At 40.0% G+C, this 16,523-nt stretch overlaps 1 protein-coding gene across 17 annotated transcripts in view; it reads left to right on the top strand.

Annotated features, from left to right (window-relative positions):
* DIS3L2 (DIS3 like 3'-5' exoribonuclease 2) overlaps positions 1–16,523 on the top strand; it is a 373,682-nt gene that overhangs the window by 59,986 nt on the left and 297,173 nt on the right. For 16 of the 17 annotated variants that reach the window (XR_012332932.1, XR_002173993.3, XR_002173994.3 and 13 more), the window contains exons 4-5: positions 4,988–5,041; positions 13,366–13,467. Coding sequence is in view for 14 of the 17 variants with exons in the window: in XM_033859543.2 (XP_033715434.1) it covers positions 4,988–5,041; positions 13,366–13,467 (156 nt within the window). In the remaining 3 variants the exon portion in view is untranslated. The remainder of the gene's footprint in view (positions 1–4,987; positions 5,042–13,365; positions 13,468–16,523) is intronic. The other variant, XM_073807105.1, reaches the window with a different exon arrangement.

Genomic DNA, 16,523 nt, shown 5'->3' with positions numbered 1-16,523 from the left:
ATTGAAGAATCCTTGCATCCCTGGGATAAATCCCACTTGATCATGGTGTATGATCTTTTTAATGTGTTGTTGGACTCTGTTTGCTAGTATTTTGTTCAGGATTTTTGCATCTATGTTCATCAGTGATATTGGTCTATAATTTTCTTTTTTTGTGTTATCTTTTTCCAGCTTTGGTATCAGGGTGATGGTGGCTTCGTAGAATGAATTTGAGGTGTTTCGCCCTCTGCAATTTTTTGGAAGAGTTTGAGAAGGATGGGTGTTAGCTCCTCTCTAAATGTATTATAGAATTCACCTGTGAAGCCATCTGGTCCTGGACTTTTGTTTGTTGGAAGATTTTTAATTATGGTTTTAATTTCATTACTTGTGATAGGTCTGTTTATATTTTCTAATTCTTCGTGGTTCAGTCTTGGAAAATTGTACCTTTCCAAGAATTTGTCCATTTCTTCGTGGTTGTCCATTTTATTGGCATATAGTTGTTTGTAGTAGTCTCTTATAATCCTTTGTATTTCTGCAGTCTCAATTGTGATTTTTCCTTTTTCATTTCTAATTTTATTGAATTGAGTCCTCTCCCTATTTTTCTTGATGAGTCTAGCTAATGGTTTATCAATTTTGTTTACCTTCTCAAAGAACCAGCTTTTAGTTTTATTGATCTTTGCTATTGTTTTCTTCATTTCTATTTCATTTATTTCTGCTCTGATTGTTACGATTTCTTTCCTTCTACTGATTTTGGGTTTTCTTTGTTATTCTTTCTCTAGTTGTTTTAAGTGTAGGGTTAGATTGTTTATTTGAGATTTTTCTTGTTTCTTGAGGTGAGATTGAATTGCTATAAACTTCCCTCTTAGAACTGCTTTTGCTGCATCCCATAGGTTTTGGGTTGTCGTGTTTTCGTTGTCATTTTTCTCTATGTATTTTTAAATTTCTTCTTTGATTTCTTCAGTCATCTCTTGGTTATTTAGTAGCACACTGTTTAGCCTCCAGGTATTTGTGTTTTTTACAGTTTTTCTCCTGTAATTGATTTCCAGTCTCATAGTGTTGTGGTCAGAAAAGATGCTTGATACAATTTCAATTTTCTTAAATTTACTGAGTCTTGATTTGTGACCCAAGATGTGATCTATCCTGGAGAATGTTCCATGTACACTTGAGAAGAAAGTGTATTCTGCCACTTTTGGGTGGAATGTTCTTTTTTTTTTTTCTGCGCTATGCAGGCCTCTCACTGTTGTGGCCTCTCCCATCGTGGAGCACAGGTTCCGGACGCGCAGGCTCAGCAGCCATGGCTCACGGGCCCAGCTGCTCCGTGGCATGTGGCATCTTCCTGGACCGGGGCACGAACCCGTGTCCCCTGCATCGGCAGGCGGACTCTCAACCACTGCGCCACCAGGGAAGCCCTGGGTGGAATGTTCTATAAATATCAATTAAATCTATCTGGTCTGTTGTGTCATTTAAAGCTTGTGTTTCCTTATTTATTTTCTGTTTGGATGATCTGTCCATTAGTGAAGTGGGGTGTTAAAGTCCCCTACTGTTATTGTGTTACTGTCGGTTCCTCCGTTTATGGTTGTTAGCATTTGCCTTATGTGTTGAGGTGCTCATATGTTGGGTGCGTAAACATTTATAATTGTTATATCTTCTTCTTGTGTTGATCCTTTGATCATTATGTCGTGTCCCTCCTTATCTCTTGTAACAGTCTTTATTTTAAAAATCTGATACAAGTGTTGATACTCCAGCTTTCTTTTGATTTTCATTTGCATGGAATATCTTTTTTCCATCCCTTCACTTTCAGTCTGTATGTGTCCCTAGGTCTGTAGTGGGTCTCTTGTAGACAGCATATAGATGGGTCTTGTTTTTATATCCCTTCAGCCAGTCTGTGTCTTTTGGTTGGGGCATTTAATCCATTTACATTCAAGGTTGTTATCAGTATGTATGTTCCTATTACCATTTTCTTAATTGTTTTGGGTTTGTTTTTGTGGGTCTTTTTCTTTTCTTGTGTTTCCCACCTAGAGAAGTTTCTTTAGCGTTTGTTGTAAAGCAGCATTAGTAAATTAGGGGTACGATCAGAAGGTTTGAAGATGCCAGCACCAAGGAGGTATAGCAGGAGCCAGTGACATGCACTTCTAAGTATCTGGGGATTTTGATAGAGAATGGGAGAATTTTTAAAGCTGTAGTGGGGAAGCAGGGGGGGGGGAAACATTCTTCTTCTGGTCCCTGAGCTATATGGGATAAGAGAGAGAAAATCGGCCCCCTTTGAGAGCACTTGGAGGGAATTGGTCACATCAGGTTTCAGTGGAGGCAAGGAGGCACCAGAGCATTCAGAAAAGAGATGGAGGATTTGGAGCCACCAGTTTCAGGCTTAGGAAACGGTTGAGGAGGAAAATAAGAGAGGAGGGTTTGGGGCAGATTAGGCAATGGTTATAGAAATATGGAAATGGAAGTTCTGGACTTATGTATGTAGGTGAGTAAGACAAGACATCTGCTAGAAGTCTCTTTCAGTTACAAGGCCATTTCTTGAGTTGCTTTCCTGACAGCTTCTTCAGGCTGTGGGGATGACCGTGGTCTGCTGTGGACTCTGCTAGAGATTTTTCTTTCTTAGTGTGATCTGTACTCTCAGGGGATCTGTTCCTGAGGTCCAGTTCTTAAGAGTATGCTCCAGTCAAATTGCAAACAGTTTTCTTGAACAAGGCATGTATCCCTCCTTGTGTGCTTTTATATATCAGGAAGTGTGGGATAGACAATCAAGTATAGAATCTTTTTGGTCCTTTTAATAGTTGTTCTTTTTTTTTTTTTTTTTTGTGGTACACGGGCCTCTCACTGTTGTGGCCTCTCCCATTGTGGAGCACAGGCTCCAGACGCACAGGCTCCAGACGCGTAGGCTCAGCGGCCATGGCTCACCGGCCCAGCTGCTCCGCGGCATGTGGGATCTTCCCGGACCGGGGCACGAACCCATGTCCCCTGCATCGGCAGGCGGACTCCCAACCAGTGCGCCACCAGGGAAGCCCAGTAGTTATTCTTTTCAATAGAGTCGAGATATTTTATAATAACAGTACATTGAGTATATAACCTTTAAAAATTGCAAATCACTGTTATATACCTGTAACTTATATAACATTGTACATCAAACATATCTCAATTAAAAAAACACACAGACAAACAAAATAGAGCAGGATACAGCCCTGAGCAACCTGTTTCTTTCCCCTGAGTCCAGCTGTGGCATTTCTGAGTGCTCTGTAATTAAAGGTACTTTCAAAGCAGAAGGCATTCTCATCTCTATACTTCTTCATGTACTAACCATTCACTGAGCTTGAAGGGATGATAGAAGATTAGCAGTTGAAAAAAAAGAAACTTGGGTCAGAAAATGAATTTTAAAAAATCAATGAGTTTACTTTTATTTATTTGGAGTGTTTATTTCCTCTCACTAGACTGTAAGCTATGAGGGTAGAGCCTATCTATTATTACTCTCTCTCCATTGTGGCCCCATCACTTAGCATAGTGCCTGTCATGCTAATTGTCAGGAGATATTTGTTGAGTGAGTGGATGAATATTGAGGATAAATACAATAAGCCTTTTCCTCCCTCTCCCAACAAGAAACAGCTGCCCTAAAAGTGCAATTGCAACGACATTCATAGAAAAGGGACTGGCCTGTGGGAGCTTTGCCTGCCTTACTTCCCAGTCCCTCTGTCTCTTACCCTAATACAGCATGGTGGTAGAAGAGTATTTGCCCTCTTAATCACTCTTGCCTATATTTCCTTTCTGATTTATCTTCAAATTTTACTCCTCCATCAAGGACCAGGTCAGACACCATCTCTGGAGCCTTGCCTAGTGCCCCTAGCTGAAAGTACGCTGTCCCCTCACTTGTGGCATTCTTCATGTTTTACTTTGTAAACAAAGGCTGAGCTTGGTTCTCACTCTCCCACATTGTCTGTCTCAGGGTCTGGCACATAATCAGAATTCAGTAAATAATTATTAAATTAAGGACTGAATGAGGATTTATAGTAGTCTGTGTGGGATTTAACAGTAATATAAACTGTTGCATGGAAATTTGTAATTTAAACATGGTGTACCAGTGAAAGAAGGAATTATTTTCTGCTTTATTTTATGCCCTCACCTATTTTGTTAATTGTGTGTCTCTGGGTCTTTCAGTATTTTAGGGGAGAGATGTTATTTAAAACACTTTCTCAAGACACCCTTTGAGTCTGACTCTTAGGAAAATAACTGCCTCCATCCGTGTGTTCCAGTGGCCTTCAGATGCAGCTGTAAGTGGGGAGGGTTACAGCTTCCTGCAAGAGCCTAAAATACTGAACTGCTGTTGAAGACGGCCCCACCTGCACCCCTGTGCATAAATAGAGGCAGACCCTGACTTCGTGCTGGACTGACGTGAAGTTGTAGGCAGACTGGGTGGCCTGGCTGTTGGAGCCAGGATTCCCACTTACATTAAGAGCTGGTTCTGGACCATTTTGAATTATTGACTCATTCAGCTCTGCAGAGGGGCCAGAGTAAAAAATATGCATCCAGCCCCTCGAGACTAAGTATTCAACCTGGAAGTCAACCTGTATCACTTTGAAAATTGTCACAGAAGCAAGCAATTGTGGGAAGGTCTTATAGAATAAAAAAAGGCCATTGTGTAGTGAGGCATAATCCCCCGTAACCTTGTTCTTAAAGTAAAGGTTTATATTTGAAGACTAGCATATAAGGGCACATAAAATCCCAACAGTTGCCACTTTCCCACTCCACGCCAGTCTCTGTTGCTTCTCACCTCTGCCCATTCACTGCAAGGTGCCAATGTGAGCTTTTAGTGTTTGATAGAACTCTGTGATACAGACATCAGTATAAATCATATTTCATGCATTTAATGAATAGTTCTCATACATCTAACTTGTTTCCTAGATCGAATTGTTTAATTAATTTTAAACTTTTTATTGACTAGTAACATATGTATGGAAAGATTGTAAGTGTGTAACTAGTTAAATTTTCACAGGTTTTATTTTTTATTTTAAAGGGTGTATTGAGAATTAATCCGAAGAAGTTTCATGAAGCCTTCATTCCTTCCCCGGTAAGTTCAATAACTTTATAATAAACCCAATGTCACATTTAATTTTTTAGATGTGCTGTAAAACTGAAATTATATATTCTAACTAAAAAACAGAGTAGTAAAACAAAATTGAGGATGGGCAAGGATTTGTTTCAAATTTAAATAAACAAAATTTGCCTTTGGTTAACAGCCCCTTCTGCCAATCTTAAAAATCACACTTCAAATGAAAGGGATGGCATTTGTTACTAGGCTGCAGGGAGCGGCTGAACCCACACAGATACCCACCAGTTCTTGTAATTGGACACCCTTGGTTTATAGCTTAAAAGGATTTATGGGTTTTTCCACTGATTTAAGTTAATCTCTCCTAAACAAATATGCTATGTACTTTCAATCTACTGCATGAGCTATTCTGCAACTTTGTCCAAAAATAATGTGTATTATTATTATTTTTTCTGGTCAGTTTCTCACTTCACTTTTGTGCAGGTGATAGGACTTGGTACAAGGCTTTTTACCATTGGCTCTTTATAGTCTTTCTTAGGTTCATGACTCATTTTAATAGGCTCTCTCTCATTAAGGGAAGTTCACTCTGACATATTATTAGTAGCAGGTCTCTGGATAAGGTTTGATTGTGCAAAGCTGGGAGAGCAGTATTCTTAAATTCTTGGCCTAACTTTTCCAGGATACCATAAATAGGATAGCCATAGAATTAGATTTTTCACAGGGGAAGAGATTATAGGAAGAAACTTCGGCTCATAGATGAGGAAATGGAATACATATATTTCAGTTAACATATTTCATTTTGTAAAATGACAAGTTTAATGAGAATACAAGTTCAGTCATGTACTTCATAGGTATATTACTGTTGTTGTTTCAATAACGTAAGACCTATTCCGAAGTTCAGTTTTGCCCTTTTTTCCCTTGCCCTTGTCCTGAAGCCAAGGATTCACATTTGTATCTCAAGTTTAGGTCTTACCCACTGGCTTAGATAAAAAATGTCACATGTCACCTTGTTCTCTCTTAGTCATTTTCTGTTCCTGTGACAGAACATGGTATATATTGCTGACCCTGGTGCTTAGATTATAGAATTGAGCGTCAGATTTGAGGTAGTAACTTAGCTGCGGGAGCTATTCCATCACACAGTTTACGTGGGTGTTAGATTTCAGAGTTTGCTCATAAGGTGAAATTCACATTCAATAATCATAAAAATTACCAATGAAAATCTCTTAGGAATATGCCATGTTGGAGAGGGAGTAACCATCTCTCAATAAGTCTAGCATAACCAGCATTTTCTCCACATTAGAAAGGGTGATTGTTTCTTCTTTGGCACACCAGTTGAAGGAGCTCAATTATACTAGGGGCCCCACTGTGTGAAAAACATGGATTTTCTTTTTTTTTTTTTTTTTTTTTTTTTGCGGTACGCAGGCCTCTCACTGTTGTGGCCTCTCCCGTTGCGGAGCACAGGCTCCGGATGCGCAGGCCCAGTGGCCACGGCTCACGGGCCCAGCCGCTCCGCGGCATGTGGGATCTTCCCGGACCGGGGCACGAACCCGTGTCCCCTGCATTGGCAGGCAGACTCTCAATCACTGCGCCACTAGGGAAGCTCAAACATGGATTTTTTAAGCACGAGAATCATACCCAGTGCAGTAAGGAGTTCACCCTGAGAGGTACCTGGGAACTGAGCAAATCGCCCTCCCTGCACACTGAGGTTCGCTCTCATCGATGGGAATGATAAGTGGAACTACATACAGTATTTTGAAAATTTTTCTGCTTGCTTTCTCTCTTTTCTTAGTGCACAGTATTGAATTTCTCTGTTAGATCCCTATTAGGCCGGCTCCTAACGAGTGTATGGCCTAGGACGAGATACAGATGGAGGCACACGTACCTTATATTAAATACGTAAAAGTTATAAATCAGACTAACAAACTGTTAAGTAAAATACATTCATGACAGGTAAAATATATTCCTTGCCAAGTATACCTCCATGTACTTGTACTGGGGTTCAGACGTAGAATTCTCAGACTCCTCGGAGCTCCATGCTGAAAGGTGGCTGCATGGAGAGGGTCCACCTCTGGCCTGCCCCTCTTCCCTTCCCAGTTCTTGCTCCCTGTCCCCTCTTTGCTGCCCTCCTGCCTCCTCCCCTGCATTCAGCAAGGGCCCTTGCCCTCTAGGTGAGCATCTTATCCCACATGTCCAAGCTCTGCCCATACCCTTTAGAAATACCCACCCATTAGCCACCTGTCGAGTCTAGGGGTGCCACCTGTGATGTGGTCTGCGTTTGGGAAGATAGACCTGGGGAAGGTGCTTATATATGCCCTGGAAGTGGGCTTGGGGCTGATTACAATCCATTTAGCCTTGAGAGCTCCTTACCTGTTGAGGAGGGGTGTGGTCGGAGGAGGGCCAGAGCAGAGGTCCTCTGAAGTGTTGGCCTGGTTATGTTCCTGTAAGTTAAGTTCATGTGATTTAAATTTGCAAATGATGTGTTGCCACTGTTTAATCTGGCTTGTTAAAGGAAGTTAAGCAAAAGTTATTGACGTTTCAAAAGCTCAAGTTGTTCTCCCACTTGAAATTGTATTCCTGGCATGTCCTATTTAGAAGTTTTTACACAGTTGTGATATTAGGATTGGCTTACTTCTATACCTCTTTTATTCTCTTATCTGGCCACTGATGGAGTAATAAAATTGTCTCAGAGGGAGAAAAAGTGCTAAATGACTCACCTCTACTACAGAAGCTCTATCAAGACCCAGCTGTAAGTGATTGTAGATACTCCAGTTTTGGACACTGGCACAATCCTGCATTCTAGTTTTGTAGATTTTCTGGTCAGTTTCAGGTTTTAGAAGCATTATGGAGAGCAGTTGAAGGGGGAGATAGTAGAGGCAATGAATTACATGTAGGTAGATCCCACCACTGGTCTAGATTTCTGAGTATACGTAGCTCGTGCCCATGTCAACTGTGAACTTGTATGAACTGGAAGAATGCTCACAGGTAGACTAGAAGGTAGGATATCAGATGCAGGGCCTGACGGTTACCTGTCCCTGCTTTAGCAGGGACAATAAAGATAGGAATTGATAGAAGATGAAACCTCAGCTCTGACAATAAGAAACGGAAAGTTTCCTTAATTGTAAAATGAAGGGGTGGATTAAATATTGTCTAATGTTCTTCATAACTTTAAAATTCTAAAGTTTTTGGAGAAATAAAAATAGACTAGATTTGATGAAATTATTTAGGTTTATTCTTATTGACTCTAAAAACAGTTGAGAACTTATACAGTGTCACTTTCTGTGTTAAAATGTCTACATATATCAACAGGCTAGAAACAATGAATTGATCATCAGGTATAAAAAAGTACTTTGTTTTGGGGGAACATGATTTAGGTTTATTATAATTTCTACTGATAGAAAGTTGATATTCATTTTCCTCTGACAAACTCAACATACATGGGATGTTACTTCTGTGTGTACCTGATAGTGTTCTCTTGTTCTCAGTAAAAGTAAGAAAGAACCATGTAACTTTTTCACAAAACCAAGATAAATTGATATTATTGAGGTGCCTTTCTATCCCATTTGGGAATAAGATAAAGAGGAAAAATGGACCAGATGTAAAAACCTGGCCTTTTATAAAAAGCACAGTTTCAGTTCTGAATTATGTTGGTGCAAGGAGTTCTGTAGCTTTTTTGTGCATCTCATCATGGGGGGCACTCTTTGTACATCTGTGGAATTTATTTCTGGTCCAAAGGGAGCTATTCCATCGGTGGAGGATGTTCTGACCATCATAGTATACTTGGGCTATCCTCCCCACTCCTGCCTCCTATATATTTAGTTAGATTACCCATAGATCCCTTTATATTTCCAACAGGTTGATCATTATCCATTTTTCTTTTTTTTCTATTCTTTCTGATGGATAGAGCAAGTCTTCTGGCATTCAAATGAAGGAATGAATTCCTTGGCCTTAAAAAGTAGTTAAGAGGTTATACTGCTGGAAACTCAGCTGTGCTCCAGACTAGAGCCTCCTTACCTATGCTATGGATTTTCTTCTCCTATAAATACCTATGCTATTTATTTTCTCTTATTTCATGTACACTGCTTTTTTTGTTTACAGTGTATGATGGATGTATATGAAAAGAAATGTATCTTTGAGAAAACAATTACAGTTTGTTAATTTGGAAAAAAAAAGTTAGGAGGGATTGACTCAAACTTTTAATATTGAGCTGTCCTCAAGTATCTTTTTTTTTTTAATTGGAGTATAATTGCTTTACAATGGTGTGCTAGTTTCTACTTTATAACAAAGTGAATCAGTTATACATATACATGTTCCCATATCTCTTCCCTCTTGCGTCTCCCTCCCTCCCACCCTCCCTATCGCACCCCTCCAGGTGGTCACAAAGCACCGAGCTGATCTCCCTGTGCTATGCGGCTGCTTCCCACTAGCTATCTACCTTACGTTTGGTAGTGTATATATGTCCATTCCTCTCTCTCACTTTGTCACAGCTTACCCTCCCCCCTCCCCATACCCTCAAGTCCATTCTCTAGTAGGTCTGTGTCTTTATTCCTGTCTTACCCCTAGGTTCTTCATGACATTTTTTTTCCCTTAAATTCCATATATATGTGTTAGCATACGGTATTTGTCTTTCTCCTTCTGACTTACTTCACTCTGTATGACAGACTCTAGGTCTATCCACCTCATTACAAAGAGCTCAATTTCGTTTCTTTTTATGGCTGAGTAATATTCCATTGTATATATGTGCCACATCTTCTTTATCCATTCATCCAATGATGGACACTTAGGTTGTTTCCATCTCTGGGCTATTGTAAATAGAGCTGCAATGAACATTTTGGTACATGACTCTTTTTGAATTTTGGTTTTCTCAGGGTATATGCCCAGTAGTGGGATTGCTGGGTCATATGGTAGTTCTATTTGTAGTTTTTTAAGGAACCTCCATACTGTTCTCCATAGTGGCTGTACCAATTCACATTCCCACCAGCAGTGCAAGAGTGTTCCCTTTTCTCCACACCCTCTCCAGCATTTATTGTTTCTAGATTTTTTGATGATGGCCATTCTGACTGGTGTGAGATGATATCTCATTGTAGTTTTGATTTGCATTTCTCTAATGATTAATGATGTTGAGCATTCTTTCATGTGTTTGTTGGCATCTGTATATCTTCTTTGGAGAAATGTCTATTTAGGTCTTCTGCCCATTTTTGGATTGGGTTGTTTGCTTTTTTGTTATTGAGCTGAATGAGCTGCTTATAAATTTTAGAGATTAATCCTTTGTCAGTTGCTTCATTTGCAAATATTTTCTCCCATTCTGAGGGTTGTCTTTTGGTCTTGTTTATGGTTTCCTTTGCTGTGCAAAAGCTTTGAAGTTTCATTAGGTCCCATTTGTTTATTTTTGTTTTTATTTCCATTTCTCTAAGAGGTGGGTCAAAAAGGATCTTGCTGTGATTTATGTCATAGAGTGTTCTGCCTATGTTTTCCTCTAAGAGTTTGATAGTTTCTGGCCTCAAGTATCTTTAAAATAAGAGATGCTGCAATAGATGCAGGCTTCTGAATGAATCAAGTAAGAGCTGAGTTGTGATTCAGTATCTATAGATTTGTGTATTGTTCGAGGTTCAATTCAGCCCTGCTTCTCTTCGTTTCTTGGGATAGAAACATGACAGTACCAGCATCTTACCCTCTTAACTCTCTAAGCTAAGAGTGGTGTAGCTGCTTCCGAAAGAGGCATCTGATTGCATACGTTTTGACACATGATGATGGGATCGGATGACCTCTAGACAGCTTTATTTTCATTGTAGAGAAGTCGGAGAGATCCCATTACTTTATAAATTGCAGAAGGCAGTTGATGATGTTGTGCCACACTTCAGTTGTTCACTCTTTATTTACTGGTTGCCTCTTCTTATTTCTCTGAGAAGCTTATCATGAACCGTCTTTGTGACTGGCACGGTAGCTATTCCTTAGGGACTAGGGTGGGTCAGGTTTGGCAAAGTGTGCAGGCCACAGCTGCTAGCCTGTGGCTAAATTGGAAATTGAACAGAAAGACTGTTCTAAAGATCTCTAATGGTTTGTAATTGGAAACTGTAAAAAAAATACTGAGTATATGAAATCCCATTCTGTGAGTGTGGTGGTGAATTTGCAGTGTTAATTTTATCTTTATTTAAAATATCATAGTAATCACCTGCAGTCTGTTGAGCGTAACATCAACTGTCTCTAGTAGAAAAGTTTGAGTGGTGGCTTTCCAAGCCAGTTTGCTGTTACCTCCTTTGAGAAAAATTAACATTTTATTTCTCTCTTATCCTCTGAAAAGAAGCACATAATATAAACTCTTGGAAGGGTGAAAGGATGAGAGTACATGTTTGTTTGTTTTTTTGCATATATGTATTTTATTTATTTATTTTTTTACAGCAGGTTCTTATTAGTTATCTATTTTATGCATATTAGTGTATATATGTCAATTCCAATCTCCCAATTCATCCCACCACCACCGCCCCCCTCCCCTTCCCCCCTTTCCCCCCTTGGTGTCCATACGTTTGTTCTCTACAGCTGTGTCTCTATTTCTGCCTTGCAAACCGTTCATCTGCACCATTTTTTCTAGATTCCACGTATATGTGTTAATGTATGATATTTGTTTTTCTCTTTCTCACTTCATTCTGTATGACAGTCTCTAGGTCCAGCCACATCTTTGCATGTTTGTTGGTGAAACATTTTGAAAATGTTTAATTTTTTCATGGAAACTTACTGCTGAAGTCATGCTTTTCTTAGCTACCTTTTCCATTTAATTATTTTTGCAAAGTAATTTGGCTTAATAAGAAGACTCTGGCAACTAATTAAGTTTGGCACTCGATACCTGGGGAGTTCACTGGGGCTACACTGCTTCAGGTGGATTGTTTTTAAGTATGTGCTTGAGGGGAATTCCCTGGTGTCCCAGTGATTAAGACTCAGGCTTTCACTGCTGTGGACCTGGGTTCAATAGCCAAGACATGAAAACAACCCAGGTGCTCACTTAAGACTCGGGCTTTCACTGCTGTGGACCTGGGTTCAATAGCCAAGACATGAAAACAACCCAGGTGCTGATCAACAGACGATTGGCTTAAGAAGATGTGGTATATATACATTGGAATATTACTCAGCCATACAAAAGAGTGAAATACTGCCATTGGCAGCAACATGGATGGACCCAGAGAATATAATGCTTAGTGAAGACAGAGACAGACAGAAAGAAAAATACTATATGGTATCACTTATATATGGATTCTAAAAAATAATACAAATGAATCTATATATAACAGACTCACAGACATAGAAACAAATTTATGTTTACCAGAGGCTGGAGAGGGACAGTTAAGGAATATGGAATTAACAGATACAAACTACTATACATAAAATAGATAAGCAAACAAGATTTACTGTATAGTACAGAGAATTATATTCAATATCTTGTAATAACCTATAATGGAATATAATCTGAAAAAAAATAACTGAATCACTATGCTGCACACCTGAAACTAACACAGTATTGTAAATCAACTATACTTCAGTTAGAAAACAAACAGACAAACCACATTGCTCTCTCTGCCACTTCTTTGGGGGGAGTGTGACTTTGCTGGTTTTCTCCTAGAGAACCCAACTTCTGGAGCTGGTTGTTGCTCCTGCCCTTGGTTGATTTTCTTTGGGGATTATATCAATGTGTTGTTGTTCTTGTGTTTTCTTGCAAATTGTCTACTTTTTACCTTTCCCTTACAAAAATTCAGTCATGTACAAAAGGTACCATCATGCTTTATTTTATTTAAAACAAAAAAGGGTAACTTACTTCTTTCTCATTTCAGTTATGAAAGCATGCAGTCCTCGTTTTCTTCCTTTTTTTTTTTTTTTTGCGGTAGGCGGGCCTCTCACTGCTGCGGCCGCTCCCGCTGCAGAGCACAGGCTCCGGACGCGCAGGATCAGTGGCCATGGCTCACGGGCCCAGCCGCTCCACGGCATGTGGGATCCTCCCGGGCTGGGGCACGAACCCGTGTCCCCTGCATCCGCGGGCGGACTCTCAACCACTGCGCCACCAGAGAAGCTCCTCGTTTTCTGCTTTATGTATTTTTGTTTGTTTGGTTTGGCCTGTCTACAGTAGATCTTCTCTTATTTGGTGATTTTTTAGTATTATGTTAACCTGTTCTTCTGTGTTCATCACCATTTCTATTAGTTCCAAAGAGCCTGAGCTTCCTCTAGGTCTGTTTGTGGTTAAATACTAGTGTTCCTGTTAACTCAGTGGACAGATTGTAGAGTCTACAGTTTTCAAACCAAGGAAGTAACTTTTGGTTCCAAGCCTTGGTAAACTGACTACTTTATTTCCTTCTCCAACCTAGGATGGTGATCGAGACATTTTTATTGATGGGGTTGTTGCTCGTAATAGAGCCTTGAATGGGGACCTGGTGGTTGTGAATCTGCTTCCAGAGGAGCAGTGGAAGGTGAGTTAAATTTTCCTTTTATAACTGTAGACTTCTCAGGGCCTTTTGCAGTAGTGCATCAGTGAGACATCATTAACTGAAACAGTCACAGACCCCTAAGGCCCTTGGTTGCCTCAGAAGCAGACCACAGAATTCTTGGGACATAGAAGCATTGGGTGCGCAGACATTTAATGATTTCGGTTCACCTTGTTCCCTCCCCTATGATCTGTCTTCCCTGTCACATGCTTTGCATTGGTTTCTGGTAATTTTTAGGATAGAAAAAAAGCTTGCAGGGGACATTCAAACCTGATACGTATTAATATCCCACATTTAATGCTGGGAGAACTAGAAAGACAAAGCCATAAGGATGGTGCAGTCTTCACATATTCCTGCTGCCTCTCCTGGAGAACCCAGGCAACACATATCTAGTTCTGTGATGTCCAGTTTGGTAATTGGACTTCTCGTGGCAGATAAAAATAGACTGTGTATTTTTATAAAACAGAAATTTGGTAGCAGACGAAAATGTTTTTAACATGAGAATATTCTGGGTTTTAGTCTCCATCTGTGTCTGTCAACTGAAAAGGAGGATTTGGTTTTGTTTTGACTATTGTTTTAAATAAGGATCAGGCACTAGAATGATTCATAGCAACAGTTTCTTTGAATTGTCAAATAAAACTGGTAACTTGTATATCTAAGTCTGAATTTTTCTTCCTAGTATTCTTTTCTTTTTTTGAATTTTATTTTATTTTCTTTATACAGCAGTTTCTTATTATCTGTTTTATACATATTAGTGTATATACGTCAATCCCAATCTCCCAATTCATCCCACCACCACCACCTACCCCCACCCCCGCCCTCTTTCCCCCTGTGGTATCCATACGTTTGTTCTCTACATCTGTGTCTCTATTTCTGCCTTGCAACCTGGTTCATCTGTACCATTTTTCTAGGTTCCACATATATGCGTTAATATACGATGTTTGTTTTTCTCTTTCTGACTTACTTCACTCTGTATGACAGACTCTAGGTCCATCCACATCTCTACAAAATGACCCAATTTCATTCCTTTTTATGGCTGAGTAATATTCCATTGTATATATGTACCACATCTTCTTTATCCATTTATCTGTTGATGGGCATTTAGGTTGCTTCCATGAGCTGGCTATTGTAAATAGTGCTGCAGTGAACATTGGGGTGCATGTGTCTTTTTGAATTATGGTTTTCTCTGAGTATTTGCCCAGTAGTGGGATTGCTGGGTCATATGGTAATTCTACTTTTAGTTTTTTAAGGAACCTCCATATTGTTCTCCATAGTGGCTGTATCAATTTACATTCCCATCAACAGTGCAAGAGGGTTCCCTTTTCTCCACACCCTCTCCAGCATTTGTTGTTTGTAGATTTTCTGATGATGCCCATTCTAACCGGTGTGAGGTGATACCTCATTGTAGTTTTGATTTGCATTTCTCTAATAATTAGTGATGTTGAGCATCTTTTCATGTGCCTCTTGGCCATCTGTATGTCTTCTTTGGAGAAATGTCTATTTAGGTCTTCTGCCCATTTTTTGATTAGGTTGTTTGTTTTTTTAATATTGAGCTGCATGATTCCTAGTATTCTTTTTTTTTTTCATTTATTTATTTATTTTTGGCTGCATTGGGTCTTCATTCCTGTGTGCGGGCTTTCTCTAGTTGCGGTGCGTGAGGTTTATTCTTCGTTGCTGTGCGCGGGCTTCTCATTGCGGTGGCTTCTCTTGTTGCCGAGCATGGGCTCTAGGCGCGTGGGCTTCAGTAGTTGTGGCTTGTGGGCCCCAGAATGCAGGCTTAGTAGTTGAGGCATATGGGCCCAGCTGCTCTGTGCCACGTGGGATCCTCCCAGACCAGGGCTCGAACCTGCGTCCCCTGCACCAGCAGGCAGACTCCCAAGCACTGTGCCACCAGGGAAGTCCCCCTAGTATTCTTTATATCATATCTTTTATTTTATTTGGCTCAATTTATTGCTACTCAAGAATTTGGTATCCTCTTCAGTGAGAGGTATTACAGCAGAGTGATTAATAGAGTGGACTTTTAGGCTAGGCTACTTGGGTTTGAAGCTCATCTTTGCCAGTCATCTGTATAACCTTGGGTGAATTATACAGCCTCTCTGTGCTTCAAATACCTCATCTGTAGAATGAGAATAATCATAGTACCTACTTCGTAGGTTTGTCATAGGATTAAATGAGAATATATGGAGAAATCTTAGAATAGTGCCTGACCCATGGTAGCAGCTCAAGTTTTTATTATTAATTTTTTCCAGAAATGTGGGAAGTACTACCTTATCTCAGAGCTTTGTTGAGGCAGAAACTAAATTCTTCTTTTTATCTGATAGGGCTATAGTAATTGAGTAAGACCTATGTGTCAGGAATTTGTAGGGTGCACGGAAATCATTAATGCTCAAGATGGACATAGTTGTTGCCCTCATGGAGCTTTTAGTCTGGTAGGGAGTGCAGGTAGGAAGAGACAGATGCTACTCACACTTACACAAATTTAAGGAAAATTTTGATTAATGCTGCGAAGTTAAGTGCAGAGTGTTTTACAAGAGTGAATTATCCTAGTCCAGATCTACCTCTTCACCTCCCCCCAACTCCCATCCCTAGTTGCTGACAATTGTGGATAGTCTCCTTACTTGAGTCTTGAAAACACAGCTAAGGGTTGGCTCCAGGTCCTAGGAACATAGGTTGATTTAGGTCATTTCCTCTTTTCCTGAAAGCATCATCTAGCAGTGTTGACTGGGTTTAAGATGACAGGAAGAATGCATTAGGGTCTGGTCAAACCAAAGGAAGTATTCCTAGAGGTCATAGAGAGAGTAAATAGGCAGCATTATAGTAAAGATAAGCCAAGGAACAGAAAAGATGATGGATCCCTTCTACTTAAGGGGTGAGAATGGATAGACTAGAAAGAAATAGAAGAGTGTTTAGCAAGACAGATGGATCTAGAGCTGACCAGAGCAGGTATGAGGTATTGACTGGTTAAAGAGTTAATGGAATGGCTGTGTTAAGTGTTAATTTCTTTTTTTTTTTTGCGGTACGTGGGCCTCTCGCTGTCGTGG

The sequence above is a fragment of the Tursiops truncatus genome, chromosome 7, assembly GCF_011762595.2.
Source record: "Tursiops truncatus isolate mTurTru1 chromosome 7, mTurTru1.mat.Y, whole genome shotgun sequence".
NCBI lineage: Eukaryota > Metazoa > Chordata > Mammalia > Artiodactyla > Delphinidae > Tursiops > Tursiops truncatus.
Note: the sequence above shows the minus strand (reverse complement) of the source record. Positions and strands in the feature narration are given on the sequence as shown.